This window comes from Geotrypetes seraphini, chromosome 1 (assembly GCF_902459505.1).
Source record: "Geotrypetes seraphini chromosome 1, aGeoSer1.1, whole genome shotgun sequence".
Classification (NCBI taxonomy): domain Eukaryota; kingdom Metazoa; phylum Chordata; class Amphibia; order Gymnophiona; family Dermophiidae; genus Geotrypetes; species Geotrypetes seraphini.
The window spans coordinates 20,496,535-20,516,541 of NC_047084.1; the positions used below are offsets into that span (position 1 = coordinate 20,496,535).

Sequence of the window (20,007 nt, forward strand, 5' to 3'; positions counted from 1 at the left end):
CTTACCTCCCTCGCTGGACTCGCTGCTCCTCAAATCGTGGCGGTGCAAAGCAATCTTTTCGATCTCCAGCCTGGCCCCGCGTCCTGTGTGCCTTTGCCTTGCCTTTGCCGTCAGTTCTCGTGGGACTCGTGAGTTCTGTGAAAACTGACGGAAAAGGCACGCAGGAAGCAGCAGGAAGCAGCAGGGTGGGGAAAAGATCTCTCCTGCCCTGCACCGCCGCAATTTGAGGAGCAGCTAGTCCAGCAAGGGAGGTAAGGGGGGGGGGGGAATGATTTTTTTAAATTGTATAGGCCGCCCCAGTTACTGGTAGATAAGCCGCGGCTAATACAATGGGGCGGCTTATCTACCAGTATAAGCATGTATAAGCATTTTTTGAGGCCTATACACTGGGGCAGTCTATATGCAGGGAAATATGGTAATATAGAACCAATTTTTTTCCAGAGAAGGGAAAATGGTAAAACTAGAAGGCATAACTTGAGGCTGCATGGAGGAAGACTTAAGAGTAATGTTAGGAAATTCTTTTTCACACAGAGGGTGGTGGATGGCTGGAATGCCCTCCCAAGGGAGGAGGTGGAGAGGAAAATGGTGATGGAATTTAAAAAAGCATGGGATAAACACAAAGGATCTCTAATTAGAAAACAAATAAATGATATAAATTAAAGAACTAACTTGTACGGATTGTGTCCCATATATGGTGATTCGGTGTAGGATGGGCTGGGGAGGGCATCAATGGGAACTCCACTAACTTGGAACATGAGGATGTTATTGGCCAGACTTTACGGTAGATATCCTGCAAACAATGGGATGGCTGGATAGGCTGGAATGAGCTTGGATGGCAACTTCAGCAGGACAATACTAGTGGTGGGCTCATCGAAATACAACCTCGCCATTGCCCTAGTGCATTTGAGAGGACCCTTTGGGGACTCCCAAAATTCAGAAAGTATCCTAGCCAAATCCAGATTATCCAGAAATGAGGTGGACAACGGATATTGGTTATTCATCAAGGAACATTCCGCTTGCGCGGGTTGTTCCAAATTCAGGTTCAACTCTCATAAGGACTCAACAATAATATCTGTCAGACGGTTAGTCTTAAACAGTCTGCGCATGGACGGGTCCCACTCGCATCTTGATCATGAAGATCTGCAAGATTAGCTATATCAGTAGAAGCTGCCGAAGAAACCCGTGAAAGCAGTGGAATGGAAGCCGAAGCGACGGTGGGAACCGCCCATCTGCTCTCTGGGGTTCCTAAGATGGAACACAGAGACATGCTGGAATTCAGTGGCTGGGAAGATCCCATCTGTTGCACTGGATTTTGAGTTGAAACAGGCATGGCCTTTTAACCAAAAACGCCTGATACATCATATTGACAAATTCCATGCATCTGATCTAGAATGCTTAGATGACTTATGGGACTTGTCCCCGGAACTGCGCTTGCGTTTCACTGAAGCGGCAGTCTTATCCTTTACTGATAATGATAATAACAGTTTATATACCACAGGACCGTGAAGTTCTATGCAGTTTATAATGATTAAAAAGTTACAGATTGAGTAGTACTAACAGAGTTAATATTTAGTGGTCAGTTATTGTGGGGAATGATTGTGCAGTGCAGCTGCCTAAGTACTTTAGGAACAAATATGTTTTTAGGTGGCTCCTAAATTCCCCATAAGTATTCGCAAGCATGAGTAATTGTTTCAGATCTTTACCCCATAAAGCTGCCTGATAAGAGAAGAGATGTTGATGATGTCTTTTAAATTTACATCCTATAACTGGTGGAGAAACAAAATTCAAGTTTGAGCTTCTCTTAAGTCTATTGGTTGAGAAACAGAAAAGGTCAGTTATATATCTGAGGCCAAAAAGTACCTTAAAGCAGAAACATCCAAACTTAAACTTCACACGTGCCTCCATCAGCAGCCAATGCAGGAGTTGGTAGGAAGGAGTTACATGGTCAAACTTCTTCAGCCCCCAAATCAGCCTGATCTCCGCATTTTGCACCAGTTGTAATCGTTGCAAGTTCTTCTGGGAAATTGCCAGATAGGCAATATTACAGTAGTCAGGTTGGCTCAATATAAGGGATTGTACTGGGTCACCGGACGCGACTTTTGCATTGCCGGTAGTATTAGAAATGAGGGAGGACTCTCTGGAGGAGGGAAGAGCGGGATCCGCACATACCTTGCTCCCCTTGCAGGCTAAGACGCATGTGAAACATAGCTGCAAATCCAACAGCCATCTGTCGCAAACAAGGCATGAATCCATGCCATCATGTCCCGAGGAAGCCATCTGAGAAGTTTGGAGTGAAACCAAAGCTCCTAAGTACAAAAAATTTACTTTTGAAAGTTTAATGAAAATCCAAGATGGCCACCGCGGGTGCCGATTTTGCCCTAAAACGGTCCAGGAAAAACACAGGGAACCTGGGAAAACTGCGATTTTGTGTTTTTATAATTGGGGGGGATAGGGCATGTAGGGAAACCACCCCAAAATCCTTTTTTAGGATCCCCCCAAATCGCCAAAGCAGCATGCACTCCAGCTACTCACAGTGGCATATGTTGCAATAGAAAAGAATGGCAGGCAAGCTTAAGATACAGCATGCAAAGAGATCAGTACCTCAGGAGCTGAGAAAACTGGATTTCAGGTCTTCTGACTGCCTCACCTTCCCAGTCACTTCAGTCAGTGTCTATCAGGACCTCCAGACCAAATAGGGAAGGTACGCAATCCGGTACCGATCCCGGGTGTACCTCCATGGAACCACGTAGGCTGCACTCTACCCCTTAGTGGACGAATCAGGGGTGAGTTAGCTCCCGATCCCGGAGCCCCGATCTGACCTGTAGGCTGTCCAGGGGGTTTACTGCAGCGGCAGGGAACCCCCAAGATGCAGACAATTTTATATAGTAAAGTCTACGATCTCCCGCTGAAAGGGGCTGTGGACCCTTATTAGTAATGACTCACACAGATGCTGTTTTTTTAAAATAGATGATTTATTATAAAGCAAATGACAGCTTAATCAAAGGCAAAATACAGCGTTCCATGTCAAGTAGAAATGGATAACTGACCACAGCTGCAGTCTGTGGAAAAGCCCCTGTCTGCTCTAACTTCCTTATTTCAAAGTTCCAATTATAGTTTTTCAACTTGGCATTAAAATCTTACTAAGCTTTCTTTGATTGGTAACAATTATCAGCTATTAGCAAATTTAAAATCTATTGGATATAGATACATATTTCCTCTCTTAATTGGCTATGTCTTATATTGACGCATGTAATTATCATTTACATATGCTATTACCAGACTTGTGGCGGTGGTCAAAAACCACCTAAATTATCTATCCTCAACACCTTGTCTTTGGGGCTTCACAAAGGTCATCTAGACATGACCTAAGTCTTTCTCAAGTGGCTCCCACCCTCTCTTGATTCCTCATTCTTCTGTGCGTACGTGCTGGCCAGCTGGTGTCCAAATTTCCATGGGCCAAGGCAAAAGCAGCTATTTCTGCCTTTCTGTGCTGGTCTCAAGTGTTATCTGATGCCCACTGACGCTGTACAAATGTCCTCAAGTACTTACTCTGAAATTGGCCCATCTGTAGCTTGGAAACTACAGTAAGACAAGGCTGCTAGAAGTTTGCAAATTCACACAGTCCATGTTGTGCATAGTCCTTATGCTTGGCCTGATTTTCCTTGCTTGACCAGGCCTGATTCTTTACAAGGAATTTAGGGTCCAATACTGAAGGGTCTCGCATCTGCATCCCATAGCTGGTCCACCCTAGCCTTTCTGCTGGGCAATAGTGTAATAACTTTCTTTCCATGAAACATCTTGCATATTGTTCTGCTCTTTTTTTCTTGTGCTTGCTTATCTCAATAGTTCAGTCTGTAAGAAATTGCCACATAATTCAGAGAAACAGCATCCTAATTTGAAATTTCACAGTGGTTGAGAGATGGCCTGTTAAAGTTGAAGTTGTACAGAAACCATTTTAGCTCAGCTTGGCTTGTTTTCTGTCCTCTAGCCTTATGGCCAGGGTCTGATGAGAGGCGATTTCACAGGGGTCTTCCTCACCCCTTAGGGCAAATCCACAGCACTGGGCAAGACCCGTGGCAGATATCAAATTAATACACTAGAATATTGCAAAATAAAACATGAGCAGAAGAGATAAACCCCTACAGCAGGGCTGCCCAATTCTGGTTCTCAAGATCTACTGGCAGGCCAGGTTTTCAGGATATCCACAATGAATATGCATAAGAGAGATTTGCCTGCACTGCTTTCTTGGTATGCAAATCTCACTCATGCACATTCATTGTGGATATCGTGAAAACCTGGCCTGCCAGTAGATCTCGAGGACCAGAATTGGGCAGCCCTGCCCTATGCCATGGCTGTAGGAAACAAAACTGATCTTCAAAGAGAGTGTCCCAGGAGATGACCACAGGAAGAGGGGTCAGAGTTTGGTTTGAGTTCCCTAGAGTTTATGGCTGCATAAGTTTGACAATACCTTACCGTTCAGACTACAGAGGGATTGTACAAGAATAGGCCTTTGTTTCTCAAAATCAGTAAGATGACCAGATAAAGAGCAGTTGTTTAACCAATTTGGGCTTTCTTGCTAGGCAACATTTACTTGTGTGTTCCTCAGAAACATTCTGGAGAGGATATGATGGTATTAAATACTTTAAAATACTCTAGACTAGAGGGGCCTGACAAGGATAGAACAGAGTACTTCAACACTGACTTATTAAGAGTAATTCATAGGGCTGTACTCACTATAAGGCTGGTACTGTTTGGAACATACTGGTCTTGTTCTCCAAGCAACACATCAATAATGGGATGCCTGCCGTCCTTTATTATTATTTCTCTCTCATGATCTTTCACTATTGGCCTGCAAAAAAAACCAAAACCTGATTTGGAATCATTGCTTATTACTTTTAATTAAAGTGAACCGAAGCATGTAATATTTTCCCATTACTATATATTACCAGAATTAACAAGCAATAACTGCAAAATTTCTGCATTAAGTGCTGGGTTTGTTCCCAGTATCTTCCTATACAGTTAATGCAGAGGAAGTGTCCCACCTTGATTAACTGCACTGCAGCTAAGGCAGCGCTGTTAGCTACACCAATGTGGTTCTAACCAGCCCCATGCCATGTTAACAGTTTAGGTGCAAAAACTTATATGTTAATTGTAAGGGGCAGTGTGGTCCATTCCATGTTAGGCAATTTATGCAGGAATTAGTACACACTATCAAGAAGTGCTGTTATTGTGCATGAATAGTTAATCCCTTAATGGGGATCAGTGAATAAGACCCTTCAAAAAGTAGATGCGCTAGGATGGTGTGTCTGCAGACTAGTGCAATGCTTGGTGAGAGCACATACACTCAGGTAGAAGGAATCTGAGCCGGCAAACAGCCTTCTCTTTGATGTTATTCTTGCAAATTGAGACACAGCATCTATCTTGTGAAATTCAGAGGTGTACAAAAATACGTAGAAGTAAATCTTCAAGAAACAATACCATGTATTTTCAAGCTTTTTAAAAATTTTAAAACTGTTTTGAACAGCAGTTTTCCTCATACCACAAAAAAAAACATATCTATTGAACACCTTCTCACATTTAATCCTTCAGCTGTCAAAGTGACAATTCCACATATTGCTGTGTTCTAACAGAAAAAGTCCTAAAACAAACTTTCCATTCATTGTTTTAGTTGGGCATAAGAAGCCAGAACTACCACAAGATGTGAAGAGAGATCAGATAAAAAAGAAACAACGTTTTGTTAATAACTGAGATTCTAGTAGTCATATTGATCCTGGAAAGAAAGACAACAACAATTTATTATTTCTACAGCGCTACCAGGCGCACGCATTGTACATTGAACATGCAAAAGACGGTCCCTGCTCAAAAGAGCTTATAATCTAGTTATGACAGATACACAGGAGTCAGAACATAGCAGACTGTTACACTTCTTAAAGGCCCTATCTGACCTTGAAAACTCATGTACTATAACATTTGTTGTTGGTCTTTTAAAGGGTCTCACTATGTACTAATGCTCTTCTATTATAATGACAGAGGCGATTGTGGGAACAGTCAATCAAAAGGCATATTAATAGGTGGTGATGACTGATATTGCTGCTTTCTGAGCATGTTCTCATGGAAACAGTTTAGAAAGATATTTTTGGCATTTGCAACCCAAGCTAAGCTCTGACTATCCTAACTTTAGGAAATGTAACTACAGCAACAAGGGTGAATTTAAAACTGTTGTTCAGCCAAAATAGCTGATAAAATCTTTTAAACCCCCCCCCCCCAAACTGACACAAAACGGGAGAAACGCAAATCAGGTACTGCAGACATTCTTTACAAACTGTAGACCTTGAAGCGTCCTGTGAGGCAGCAGGAAGACACAGCTCCAGCAACCCCTGTAACACTGCCTGTAAATCAGTTTCTAACCTTACAGAGTATCAATAGTGTCCTGAATGGGAGTTTAAAAGTCTGCCTGTAGACATTCGGGTCTCAGAATACTCTAGTATATGGCAATTAAACTATGGCACAAAGGAAAGACCGTGGAGCACAAAATGGAGGAACAAGCCACACCCACTTCACCCTCTCCAAGTTCGGAGTGGGTGGCAGAAGTAATTGTGGAGGTGCAAACAGCATTGGCACACATGGTAAGAAAACAGCTTCAACAGATATTGGACAAATTAGAAACAATTGATCAGCAATTTACTGCTCTGACCAAGGAGATACAAGAAACACTACAGCAGAAAATAATATTTAAACTCTTACTCAAGATCAGAAATAACTCAAGGTCTGCCTTAATGAAATGCAGGATAAGTTAGATGATCTTGAAAATAGGTCACAATGGAACAACAATATATTAGTTAGAAAGAGCAGCTTTTAAATTGAGATGGGGAAAAACATAGTCGCCCAGGAGCAGATGGTTTGATGTGGAGTATCTTTGAATTATACTATTGAAACAGGATATTTAGGAAGTCCCAATAGACAATAATGGTAAAAGAATGTCAGGAGAGTTTAAGAGGAAGGCAGAGTAAAGGACTCAAATTATCCTTGTCATCTTCTCAGCAGGCTTTATATACAAGGAATAAACACAATTTGAAGTGTCTGTATACAAATACTAGAAGCCTAAAAAAAAATAAAAAATAGGAAAGTTAAGAGTATGTAGCACTCACTGAATGATGAAGTAGATATAATATACGTCTCAGAGACCTGGTGGAAGGACAATCAGTGAGACACTGTGTTACCTGGGTACAAATTATATCACATGGATTGAGTAAATCAAATTGGAGGGGGGTTGCACTATATGTTAAAGAGGGAATTAAATCAAACAAAATAAAATAAACATTCTGCATAACATAGATAGGAATCCATATGGATAGAAATTCCATGTGTGAAGTGAAGGCATATACAGGTAGGGTTATACTGTGTTTCACCAAAAATAAGGCAGTGTCTTAAATTAATTTTGGTTCCAAAAAATGCATTAGGGCTTATTTTCGGGGGATGTCATTTTTTTTTTTTTCATGTACAACAATCAGCTCTCTCTTCCATCCCAATTCTTTCTCTTTCCTTTCTCCCCACTCACCTTGTGCAGCATCTTTCCTCCCTTATCACCCATCCCCTTGTGCAGCATCTTTCTATTCCTCCCTCCCATCCCCTTGTGCAGAATCCCACCGACCCTCCCATTGTGAGACTTACATACCTCCGCTCCAAGGCCTCCAAAAACAGCAGTGGTGGCAGCACTCTGAACGGGCTGCTCCACGGTCTTCCCCACCAGGGCCGGGTCTTCCCTCTGCAGCATCTTTCTATCCCTCCCATCCTCCTGTGCAGCAGAACCCCACTAACCCTCCCATTGTGACACGGCAGACGGAAGGCCCCAGCGGGGAAGGCCATGAAGCAGACCATTCAGAGCACTGCTGCTACTTTGGGAGGGTTGGAGCCTTGGAGCGGAAGTATGTCAGGTCTCACTGGGTTGGGGGTCGCTGAATTGACGAGTTTGATTTTTTTCACTGAATTGGGCAGCACTAGTGTCAGGGATGGAGTCGGAGAGTGTCAGGGACATTTGGGGGGGGGGCTTCAGCGGTCAATCTTAACTAGGGTTTATTTTTGGGGTAGGGCTTATATTAGGAACATCTTTAAAAATCATGCTAGGGCTTATTTTCGGGATAGGTCTTATTTTCAGGGAAACAGTGCACTACCGTCCCCCAGGACAGAATGAGCACACAGATGAAGACATGTTTTCAGAGATTAGGAAAGCTGGCAAATTGGGAGTCGGGACTTCCATTACCACTACAAACTTATGGGAGAGTGAGTGTGCTTTCCAATTCATCCAATATCTAAATCCACCCTCGCATAAGTAAGCAGATCAGCCTGCTCATTTGCTTGTAACTATTTTCAAGATATTCCCCTTGGTACCTTGCAAAAAGCAAGCCCTACCTCCTGAACTGAATGGAAATTTAAAAGTCGGGTGATTCAAGTAGAAGTGGTGACACTACACGATAAACCACTGATGAGGAAACGAAGGGGGAGTCCCACAAGCATCAATTGAGAAATCATGGAAGAGGACGGGGAGTGAAGCCACAGACCAGATCCCAAACCAGGCAAGATCAGCTGTGGTGATTATTTTTCAATATCCCTTATCTCAGATAAAGGAGGAGATCTTGTCTAAAGACTTGTCATTTGTCCCCAAAAGGAATCATCAGTCTTTCCAGTTTAGGACAGAGTTGGAGAAGTTCCTCCAGAGATTAGTTACACATAATGTTTGGAGGTCAACCTATGTTGGATAGATCAGTGGTTAAAGAACGCTCTTTTTGGATTCCAACAAGACCTTTGCTTGCTATTTTGGCAACATTTGAGACTGGGAGATTGAGAAACTGGAACATGAACCTGTGAAATATAAACATAATTTAGATGTTACAGAGAAAAAAGCCTTACAGAAATTGAGATCGGACACTATTGTGATTAAATGAGCCGATAAGGGGTGTGGTAGTGAGCTGGGAAAGGGATAAATACTTACAAGAGGCACACCACCAATTATCTAAGGAAGACACATATATTAAATTAGGGAGTGATCCAACTAAAGAAATATATTAGTTATGGACCAAGGACTTAAAGTTAAGTTTCTGACTACACATTAGCATAAATATCTGACTTTCAAGTACCACAAGGTGTCTGTTTTTTTATCTGTTGCCAGAGATTCATAAGGATCTAATGAACCCCTCATGCTGTCCAATTGTTACAGCCCATGAGTCTTTATTTATTTATATATATATATATATATATATATATATATATATATATATATATATATCTTTATTCATTTTTAAAGATTATTAGTCTTTATTGGAGAGGCTATATAAGTACGTTGATATTCATCTTAGACCTTGTGTAGTTGTGGTCCGCACTCTTGTAAAAGATACTACTCATATTTTTGCAGCTTTTACAGTTACAGGAAACAAAGATTAATGAGGTTTCATATATGATTACTTTGGACGTTACTTCTTTTTACACCTCTAACCACAGCAACAAGCATTGGATGTGTTATAGATTTCGCTGGATCAACAAATTTGACCACATTTGGTCTCTACAGAGTTTTTGGTGGGCTTGAGCAAGATAGCGATGACTTGGAATTATTTTTTATTTGAGGAAACATTTTACCAACAAAGCTCAGGTGTAGAGATGGGTGACTTCAATTACCCTGACATTGACTGGATAAATGTTACATCAGGTAATCCTATGGAGGTAAAATTCCTAGACATCATAAATGGCTGTTTCTTGGAGCAACTGGTCCAGGAACCAACAAGAGGGGAGATTTTTTAGATTTGGTCCTTAGTGGAATGCAAGGCATAGTATAGAAGGTAACTGTGTGATCAAATTTGAGCTGATATCTAGAGTGACATTGCTAAAGAAATCTATTATAGCAGCATTTAATTTTCAAAACGGTGACTACAATAAAATGAGGAAAATGGTTAAAAAGAATCTAAGAGGATTGGTGACAAAGGTTGGGACTGTAAACCAGGCATGGATGTTATTTAAAAATACCATAATGGAAGCCCAGACCAGATGTAATCCACGGATTAACAAAGGTGGAAAGAAGAGAAAATGAGAGCTGGCATGGTTAAAAGGTGAAGTGAAAGAGGTTATTAGAGCCAAAAAAATCCTATAAAGAAAAGAATCAGGATCCACATGAAGAAAATAAAAAGAGACTTAAGCACTGGCAATTTAGATGCAAAGCATTGATAAAGAAAGCTAAGAAAGAATATGAAGAGAAACTTGCCAAAGAGGCAAAAACTCATAGTAGCAATTTTTTTAGGTACATCAGAAGTTGAAAACCTGCGAGGGAATCCGTAAGCACCTATCTAATGCAACTCCCGGATCAAAACGAAGAACCACTTGTACTTGTAACTATATAGTTGAAACTATGACCTAACTGTATTAATAGTTATACTGAAGATATGTTATTGCCTCACTAAGTTTGAACTCCAAGCTTTAAATTTATGGGCTCCTTTTACTAAGGTGCGCTAGCGTTTTTTAGCGCATGCTGGAAATTACCACGCGCTACACTTCTAGAACTAACACCAGCTCAATGCTGGCGTTAAGGTCTAGCGTGCACAGCAATGTAGCGTGCACTATTCTGTGTGTTAAAGCCCTAGCGCACCTTAGTAAAAGGAGCACTATGTTCCTAGCATTCCAAGTCAGGGTTTTTTTTCCTATGAATATCCAATCTGTTAACTCAATTTGATGATATCCTGATAGTATTGAGAGGATATTTTAACAAGGTCCATGACCCATTAGTATATAAATCTAGATTGTTGAGCAGAGAATCTATTAAAAGTGTTAGGGGTGTGTTCTTGTTGTGCATTTCTGTGGACATGGTGGATGAGTGGAGGGTTTTCCACCACTTGGAGTGAGATTATATTCATCTATCTAGCATACTCCAACATATCCAGAATTGATTATGTTTTGATATCCCGTAATCTTCTCCCTGAATTTACTGAAAAGCAGATAGGATCAACAGAAATCTCTGACAATGCTTGGGTTAAACTGATATGGATGGAATCGTACCCAGCGAGTAGCTACCCGGTCGATTCCCACCCAACAATTACTGCCTGGACGATTATCACTGTGCACTATTTCCACTAACTCCTGGTTCCCACCCTGACAATTCCCTCCCCCCTCCTTCCCCATCCCCCTCACTGGGCATCATCTTTTTTGCTTCAATAAGAATGCAGATTCAAATGCATCGGCTAAAGAATATGAGGAACATAAGAACATAAGAATTGCTGTTGCTGGGATAGACCAGTGGTCCATCGTGCCCAGCAGTCCGCTCACGCGGCAGCCCTCAAAGACCAGAGCCCTAATTGAAACTAGCCCTACCTGCGTACATTCTGGTTCAGCAGGAACTTGTCTAACTTTGTCTTGAATCCCTGAAGGGTGTTTTCCCCTATGACAGACTCCAGAAGAGCATTCCAGTTTTCTACCACTCTCTGGGTGAAGAACTTCCTTACTTTCGTATGGAATCTATCCCCTTTCAATTTTAGAGAATGCCCTCTCGTTTTCCCTACCTTGGAGAGGGTGAACAACCTGTCCTTATCTACTAAGTCTATTCCCTTCATTACCTTGAATGTTTCAATCATGTCCCCTCTCAATCTCCTCTGTTTGAGGGAGAAAAGGCACAGTTTCTCTAATCTTTCACTGTACAACAACTCCTGCAGCCCCTTAACCATTTTAGTCACTCTTCTCTGGACCCTTTCGAGTAGTACCGTGTCCTTCTTCGTGTACGGCGACCAGTGCTGCAGTACTCCAGGTGAGGGTATACCATGGCCCGGTACAGCAGCGTGATAACCTTCTCCGATCTGTTCGTGATCCCCTTCTTTATCATTCCTAGCATTCTGTTCGCCCTTTTTGCCACTGCTTCGCATTGCAGGGACAGTTTCATCGACTTGTCGATCAGAACTCCCAAGTCTCTTTCCTGGGAGGTCTCTTCAAGTACCGCCCCGGACATCCTGTATTTGTGCATGAGATTTTTGTTACCGACATACATCACTTTACACTTATCCACGTTGAACCTCATTTGCTATGTCGATGCCCATTTCTCCAGCTTGATTATGTCACTTGCAGATCTTCGCAGTCCCCCTGTGTCTTCACTACTCTGAATAACTTCGTATCGTCCACAAATTTAATCACTTCATTCATTGTACCAATGTCCAGATTGTTTTTTAAAGATTTTGAAGAGCACGGGTCCAAGCACAGAGCCTTATGGCACCCCACTGGTGACGCTCCTCCAGTCCAAGTATTGTCCATTTACCCCCACTCTCTGTTTCCTATGCTCCATCCAGTTTTTAATCCACGTGAGTATTCAACATATTCATAAATGATCTGGAAATGGGTACAACAAGTGAGGTGATCAAATTTGTGGATGATACGAAGTTATTCAGAGTAGTGAAGACGCAGGGGGATTGTGAAGATATGCAACGTGACATAACCATGCTCAAGAAATGGGCCGCGACATGGCAAATGAGGTTCAATGTGGATAAGTCTAAGGTAATGTATGTCGGTATCAAAAATCCCATACATGAATACAAGATGTCCGGGGCGGTACTTGGAGAGACCCCCCCAGGAAAGGGACTTGGGAGTACTGGTTGACAAGTCGATGAAGCTGTCTGCACAATGTGCAGCGGTGGCGAAAAGGGCAAACAGACTGCTACGAATGATTAAGAAAGGAATCACGAATAGATCGGAAAAGGCTATCATGCCTCTGTACCGGGCCATGGTACCCCTCACCTGGAATACTGCATCCAGCACTGGTCGCCGTACATGAAGAAGGACACGGTACTACTCGAGAGGGTCCAGCGAAGAGCGACTAAAATGGTTAAGGGACTGGAGGAGTTGCCGTACAGTGAGAGATTAGAGAAACTGGGCCTCTTCTCCCTTGAAAAGAGGAGACTGAGAGGGGACATGATCGAAACATTCAAGATAATGAAGGGAATAGACTCGGTAGATAAAGACAGGTTGTTCACCCTCTCCAAGGTAGAGAGAACGAGAGGGCACTCTCTAAAGTTAAAAGGGGATAGATTCCGTACAAACGTAAGGAATTTCTTCTTCACCCAGAGGGTGGTAGAGAACTGGAATGCTCTTCCGGAGTCTGTTATAGGGGAAAACTCCCTCCAGGGATTCAAGACAAAGTTGGACAAGTTTCTGCTGAACCAGAATGAACACAGGTAGGGCGGGTCTTGGTTAGGGCACAGGTATTTGACCTGGGGGCCGCTGCGTGAGCTGACTGCTGGGCGCGATGGACCACTGGTCTGACCCAGCAGCGGCAATTCTTATGTTCTTATGTTCACCCTCGATTCCATGGCTCGCAATTTTCCAAAGTAGTCATTCATGTGGAACCTTGTCGAATGCCTTCTAAAAATCCAGATATACAATATCGACCAGGCTGCCCTTGTCTATCAGCCTGTTTAATCCCTCGAAGAAGTGCATCAAGTTCGTCAAACAAGATTTGCCTTTGCTGAAACCATGCTGGCTGGTTCTCAAATAGTCTTTCAGCAGATATTCTAATTAGGTAGAATAATGTTATGACCTCAGGGTTAGAGGCCAACACTGCAATTCTTTAAAGTTTCTGAGCAAGTTTATATAGTGTTTAAACGAATCAAGTGTGCTGAACTAGCAAAACTCCCTGGTGCTCACTTCTAATACTGCCATCTCCACTGCATTCTTTACTACTGCAATAGTACAATGTTGTCAGTGCCTTTTTGCAACAATATTTTACTTTTATTTCCAACTGATCCCCCCCCCAGTCCTATTTTGCTTACAAAAGAAAACTAATTTCAGTGGCTACAGATCCAGAAACCAGCTGCTATAATGTTCAGTTTTATGATTTCTTGCTTAAGCTGCCTGTATCACAAACAGACTTCTCAAAGGTGGAAGACCAACTAAACTACCAGTCCCACATTTTACAGATATTTGCTTTTCCAAAACTACAGCCTACAGGCTTTCCAACTCTGCTGTCTGAAAAAATTAATCTGTACCAATATGCATGCTTGCCTGCAAGCAAGTTGTGCTGCTTGCCACATCACTCCAATGTAAAGCATGATCAGAAAGCAACCATTTGCTATTCAGAGTGACAGCAACTTAGCTTTCATGCTGGGTCCTGAACATATTTCAGATCAGGGACATTATTCGAACACAAAGCAAGGCCCAAGTTAATCACTATAAGGCAATCAAAGTAGGCAATGTTTATTTTCCAAGAAAGTATTGTCCCTCCTAAATTTTAAAACTGATCGACCACAATAACATCTAGACTCAATGATACTCACAATGCCAAAGTAACAAAAGGTAATTGGGCTAAAAAAATGGGAACACATATCTCCCTACTACCAAAAACTCCACTGGCTACCCATCGAAGCAAGAATCCAGTTCAAGTTTGCCTGTATCTGTTTCAAATCCATTCTTGGTATGGCCCCCCTTATACTTGGTTCCCCGTTTTTCCTTAAACTGCCCTTCCAGGCCCACCCCTTCAGCCACCCAACTCTAAAGGCCTGCCGATACAAAAGTCACCTAAACAGAACACTTGCCTTCCAAGCAGGTCATCTAAATGACTGGCTGAGCAGAATTATCTCGCACTCCTCTTCCTACCTAAACTTCAGGAAATTATTAAAAACTAGCCTATTCAACCGAATTATAACCTAAGTCCTCTCTCCCTACCCCTGCTCCCCAAATTTTCTTTGCCCTACCCTCTACGCCCTGCCCACCTTACATTTGTCCCCTCGTTTTTCACCTGTTTCCCGCTCACGCATATTTATTGTATCTGTATTCGCTGATTGTAACTATTCACTGATTGCCCAGCCCTTCTCTGTTGTAAACTGTATTAAGAACATAACATAAGAACATAAGCAGTGCCTCTGCCGGGTCAGACCAGAGGTCCATCCCGCCCAGCAGTCCGCCCCCGCGGCGGCCCAACAGGTCATGACCTGCCTTAATCACCAGAAGGGGCCCCCTTGCCCCCTAGGTTTCTCATCGAAGTCCTATCTTCCCATCAATGTCCTAACCCTCCGGCCTTGCACCTGCACGACCTGGTGAGCTGTCTATACTTATGCAACACCCCAGCACCTCCCTCAGTACCCCACGATCCCCTTTTCCCTCAGGAATCTGTCCAATCCCTGTTTGAATCCCTGTACTGTACTCTGCCGGATCACTTCCTCCGGGAGCGCATTCCATTTGTCCACGACCCTTTGGGTGAAGAAAAACTTCCTTGCATTTGATTTGAACCTATCTCCCTTCAGTTTCTCTGAGTGCCCCCTCGTACCTGTCGTCCCTTTTAGTCTGAAGAACCTGTCCCTGTCCACCCTCTCTATGCCTCGCAGATTCTTTGTTGTAACAACTCACCACTCTGTTATCTTCATCCACAGATTACAAAACCTTCAAGAAAGAAATTAAAACCATTCTCTTCAAAAAACACGTTAAACCTATCCAGCACAACAATCCTAACCCAACATCCAACACTCTATAAACCCTTAGTACTCTCTAATTTTTTCTATTTACCAAACATTATCTAAAACCCATAATTCTCCCTTAAAATTTTATCTCATAGTTTATTCTATTACTTCAAAGTTGAAATGTAATTCTTGTTTTAGTTTGGATGTAATCCGCCTTGAACTGCAAGGTAATGGCAGAATAGAAATCACTAATGTAATGTATTGTATCTGTATTCACTGATTGTAACTATTCGCTGATTGTCCAGCCCTTCTTTGTTGTGAACCGCCTCAAACTACTACGGCTTTGGCAGTATATAAGAAATAAAATAATAATAATAATAATAATATATTTCTTCTCTCTTATAGCTACTGTGCATAGAAAATTGTTTAAAAGACTTAATAGCTCTAATGAGTTAAATGCAGGATATAAGCTCATTTTGTGATACATCAAGTTTTGCTGCTATTAATATTAAAAGCCATAATACAGAGTTTGGTTACTGCAGACAGCCAGAGTACTGATATCGACAGAATCCTCATTTGAACTTTCCACTTAACAAGTTTTAAATGCATTTTGTTGCATTCCAATTGCAAATGGAAATGGAATGTATTTTTAACACATGATGAATAGTCAGCTGAAGATTGCATTATTTATGCTAATAAATGCACAAATTGTTGTTTGAGATGCCTTACACACTCCCTTTGGAAACCTGTTTTTACTTATTCCAAAATACGAGATGTCCAGAAATATGACAAGTGCTGGCTGTTCACTTTCAGTCAACTGGGAAAGCTTTATTATCCAGTGCTTTTTGTATCTTTGTCAAATTTTTATAAAATGTCTTCAATTTTTATACAATTGGTTTTATGGCGATGATTTTGCTTTTCCTTACAAGTATGTTTTACATATGATTAGTCATACAAATGTTATGGAGGGAAATTGTCCATTATGAGTGGGTGGGAACTGACTTAGGTGATAATTTTCCAGGTGACAATTGGTAGGTGGGAACTGTTCAGTGGAAACTGTCCAGGTGGCTACTGACCCAGAACTGAATGGAATAATCTACTCCACAGCAGAGTTTTAGCTGGAGATTTCTCTGTTTATTATATAAAGACCCAAAATTTTGTGAATGTCTAACAGAGAAGTGGCATCAATACAAAGAATTGAAAAACTAAACAAACGGCACCAAAACTGTTTTCAGGAGAAAGAAAAAGCCTCAGTTTAATGGTGAGGAAAAATCACTCTACCAGTCCAGCATCATAGGCATAAAAAACTTTCGCCAAAAGAAAACTATAGGCTCCTTTTACTAAGGTGCGCTAGTGTTTTTAGCGCACACAGGATATTACTGCGTGCTACGTGGCTAGAACTAATGCCAGCTCAATGCTGGCATTAAGGTCTAGCACGCGCGGCTATTCCGCGCGTTAATGCCCTAACGCAGCTTACTAAAAGGCTCCTATGTATCTATATAGCGAAGGAAAATCCAGTATAAATGTATGAGTAAATAATAATGGAAATACTGTGCTATGGCTGCATATAGCATTTCCATTATTATTTACTCACACATTTATACTGGGTGTTCCCTTGCTATATAGATACGTGGAGGGGCATAATAAAAAAAAAAAGTCCTCTTTTGGCCTAAGGTCCTAAATGCTGAAAGTAGCAGCAGGGAAAATGTTCATTCTCAAAAAAAACATCAGGGGAAAAGGTAACACCAATAATATTAGTGCAGAAAGCAAAAAGAGTCCATTATGAATACATAAGCTTCCAAAAATGAAATTAAAATACAATAATTCCTATAATAAACAAATATAAAAAATAAAAATAAAAAAAAATATATATACATATTCTTTTTATCGGTAGGATACAGCTCAGAGAAATGGAGGGGTTAACAAGGGGACAAAGTCCCAACCACCCAATCAATGCGTGATCCTCCATTTTTAAAGTGCCTGTGCAAAAAATAAAGCTTCTCATAGTTAAAAAAAAACTTGTCAACTCTACAGTGTAAACTTGAAGTGTTAAAAGTAAAAACACTTAGCTAATAGATGGTTTCGACGTGGCACGTTTTGATTGCTGCTTCAGGAAACCATACAAACAGGAATTCTAAAATCCAAGAATGGTTTGTCAGCAAGAGCAGATGAAGTCTCAGAAAAAAGTTAATTCTTCATTCTTCCAGGGCACTCCAAATTGCTGCTTAACGGCCTCTACCTCTACGTTTAGCAGTTTAATCGCCCAGCCCACCACTATGTCTAAACTTAGAACACATTATCAACCAAAAAATTGCCCAAGTCCCAAATGCCCAAAAGAAGACCTTTTAGGCGAAGGAGGGGCAAGTCCTTCGCCTAAAAGCTGGATTCTGTAACCGGTGTCTGTCAAAAACAACACCGGTTACAGAATCCTCCCCCTGGCAACAATCGCGGCAGGAGAGATGCCTCATCTCCCCTGCCGCGATTCGTGGCAGTCCGGGGGGGGGGGGAAGGGGAGAATCGCGATCACGGCAGGATAGATGCCCAATCTTTCCTATCGCGATCGCTATCCATCCCCCCACCATCGAAACAACACCGGCAGGAGGGAGCCCAACCCCTCCTGCTGAGGTAACCTACGACACCCCCCCCCACCGAAACAATACCGGCAGGAGGGATCCTAACCCATCCTGCCGAGGCGACCCGTGACCCCCTCTCAAATACAGGCAGGAGGGAGCCCAGGCCCTCCTGCCCATGATGCACCCCCAACTCCCCCTAAAATATGGGCAGGAGGCATCCCAGGCCTTCCTGCCCACGACACACTCCCACGAACCCCCGATTGCCCCCTCGAACCTCCGAACCCCCCCTAACCTCGCGACACCCCCCTTAATTTACATGAAGTTGGACAGATGGACGGGTCCCAAGCCCGTCCGCCCAGCAGGCCCGCCATCTTCCGAATGGCAGGCCTAGGCCCTGATTGGACAGGCACCTAAGGCCCCACCCATAGGAGGGGCCTAAGGCAACTGGGCCAATTCCAGTTGGGGCGGGGCCTTAGGCATCTGGCCCAATCAGGCCCTAAGCCTGCCATTCGAAGGATGGCGGGCCTGCCGGGCTTGGGACCCGTCCATCCTTACAACTTCTTGTAAGTTAAGGGGGGGGTGTCGGGTGTGTCGCAGGGCGGTCGCTAGAGGGGTGCATTGTGGGCAGAAAGGCCTAGGATCCCTCCTGCCCATATTTTAGGGGGGGTGCATCGTGGGCAAGAGGGCCTGGGCTCCCTCCTGCCTGTATTTCAGATGGGAGTCACCTTGACAGGAGGATTTGGGCTCCCTCCTGCCAGTGTCATGGGTCATCTTGGCAGAAGGGGTTGGGCTCCCTACTGCAGGTATTGTTTCGGGGTTGGATCACAATCCCCCCCCCGAACTGCCGCAAACCATGGCAGGAGAGATTGGGCATCTCTCCTGCTGCAGGTCGTGGCAGTTCAGGGAGGGATCGCGATCGTGGCAGGGGAGATGAGCTACCGCTCCTGCTGCGATCATTGCGGTAAGGGGGAGGGCAGGTTGCCGGGGCTGCTGAGCTGACTGCGGCAGCCGCGATCAGCTCAGCAGCCCCTATTCAGAACTTATACCTGTTTTGATTTAGTCTAAGTTAAAACCTATAAGTTCTAACTGGGCAACCTGCTCAAGTTTTTGGTTATACTTGCTGTACGACTAAGTCTAGGTCGGCCCACTTCCCACCCACCTCCCCCCTCCTCTAAAAACGCCTCTTTTCACTCTAGGCGTTTAGAGGCAGTGGAAAGGCCTAAGCTGGTTTTAGATACATCTATCTAACACCAGGTTTGATTATTGGCACTTGGACGATCTGGCTTTTTGATCATCCAAGTACTGATTTAGGCCATTTTTTGGACATTTTTGTTTGTTTGTTTTTTATTATGAGCCCCATAGTTTTTTTCTGGTGAAAGTTTTTTATGCCTATGATGCTAGACTGGTAGCATGGTATTTTTCCTCACCATTAAACTGAGGCTTTTTCTTTTGCCTGAAAACAGTTTGGTTCCCAGTTAATTAATAGTTAAAGGGAGTTTATTTAGTTTTTCAGTTATTTAATTCACCCCCTTTCCTCCTTTAGCTTTTTGTTTGGCATCATTACAAAGAACACAATATAGAACATATGGAGGACCCTGTATTCTTTTGGGAGACAGCAGAAACAGTTCTAAGGAAAAAATTATGTTCTCATCTGATAATTTTCTTTCCTTTAGCTGCAGCAGCTGAATCCAGAGCCTAGTGCAATGTATCGCAAACTGTGTGCTGCGGCACACCAAGTGTGCCTCCTGAGATTTCAGGTGTGCCACGGTACACTGGGGAAGAGGAGAGATGCTGGTGCCAGCTGACTGTCTACAGGACATGTGAGCTATTTTGAAAGTCTATTAGACTTTTTTGCTGCTATTTGTGGTTTCTCGCAAAGAGAGGCATGTCCTGTAAGCAATCTCTCGATGCCGGCACCTCTTCCCTCTGCCAGCCCTTCTCTCCAGCTCTTCTCTCCTCTCGCCACAAGACCCGTTTGAAGGGACTTTGCGCATGTGTTGACACGCATGCGCGTGACGTCATCA

The 20,007-nt window shown here is 42.9% G+C and overlaps 1 protein-coding gene across 10 annotated transcripts in view; it reads right to left on the bottom strand.

Moving 5' to 3' along the window:
• The window catches only part of MSH3 (mutS homolog 3), a 451,221-nt gene that overhangs the window by 150,962 nt on the left and 280,252 nt on the right, over nt 1–20,007 (bottom strand). For all 10 annotated transcript variants that reach the window (XM_033925565.1, XM_033925391.1, XM_033925302.1 and 7 more), the window contains exon 19: nt 4,735–4,849. In XM_033925565.1, the coding sequence (XP_033781456.1) occupies nt 4,735–4,849 (115 nt within the window). The remainder of the gene's footprint in view (nt 1–4,734; nt 4,850–20,007) is intronic.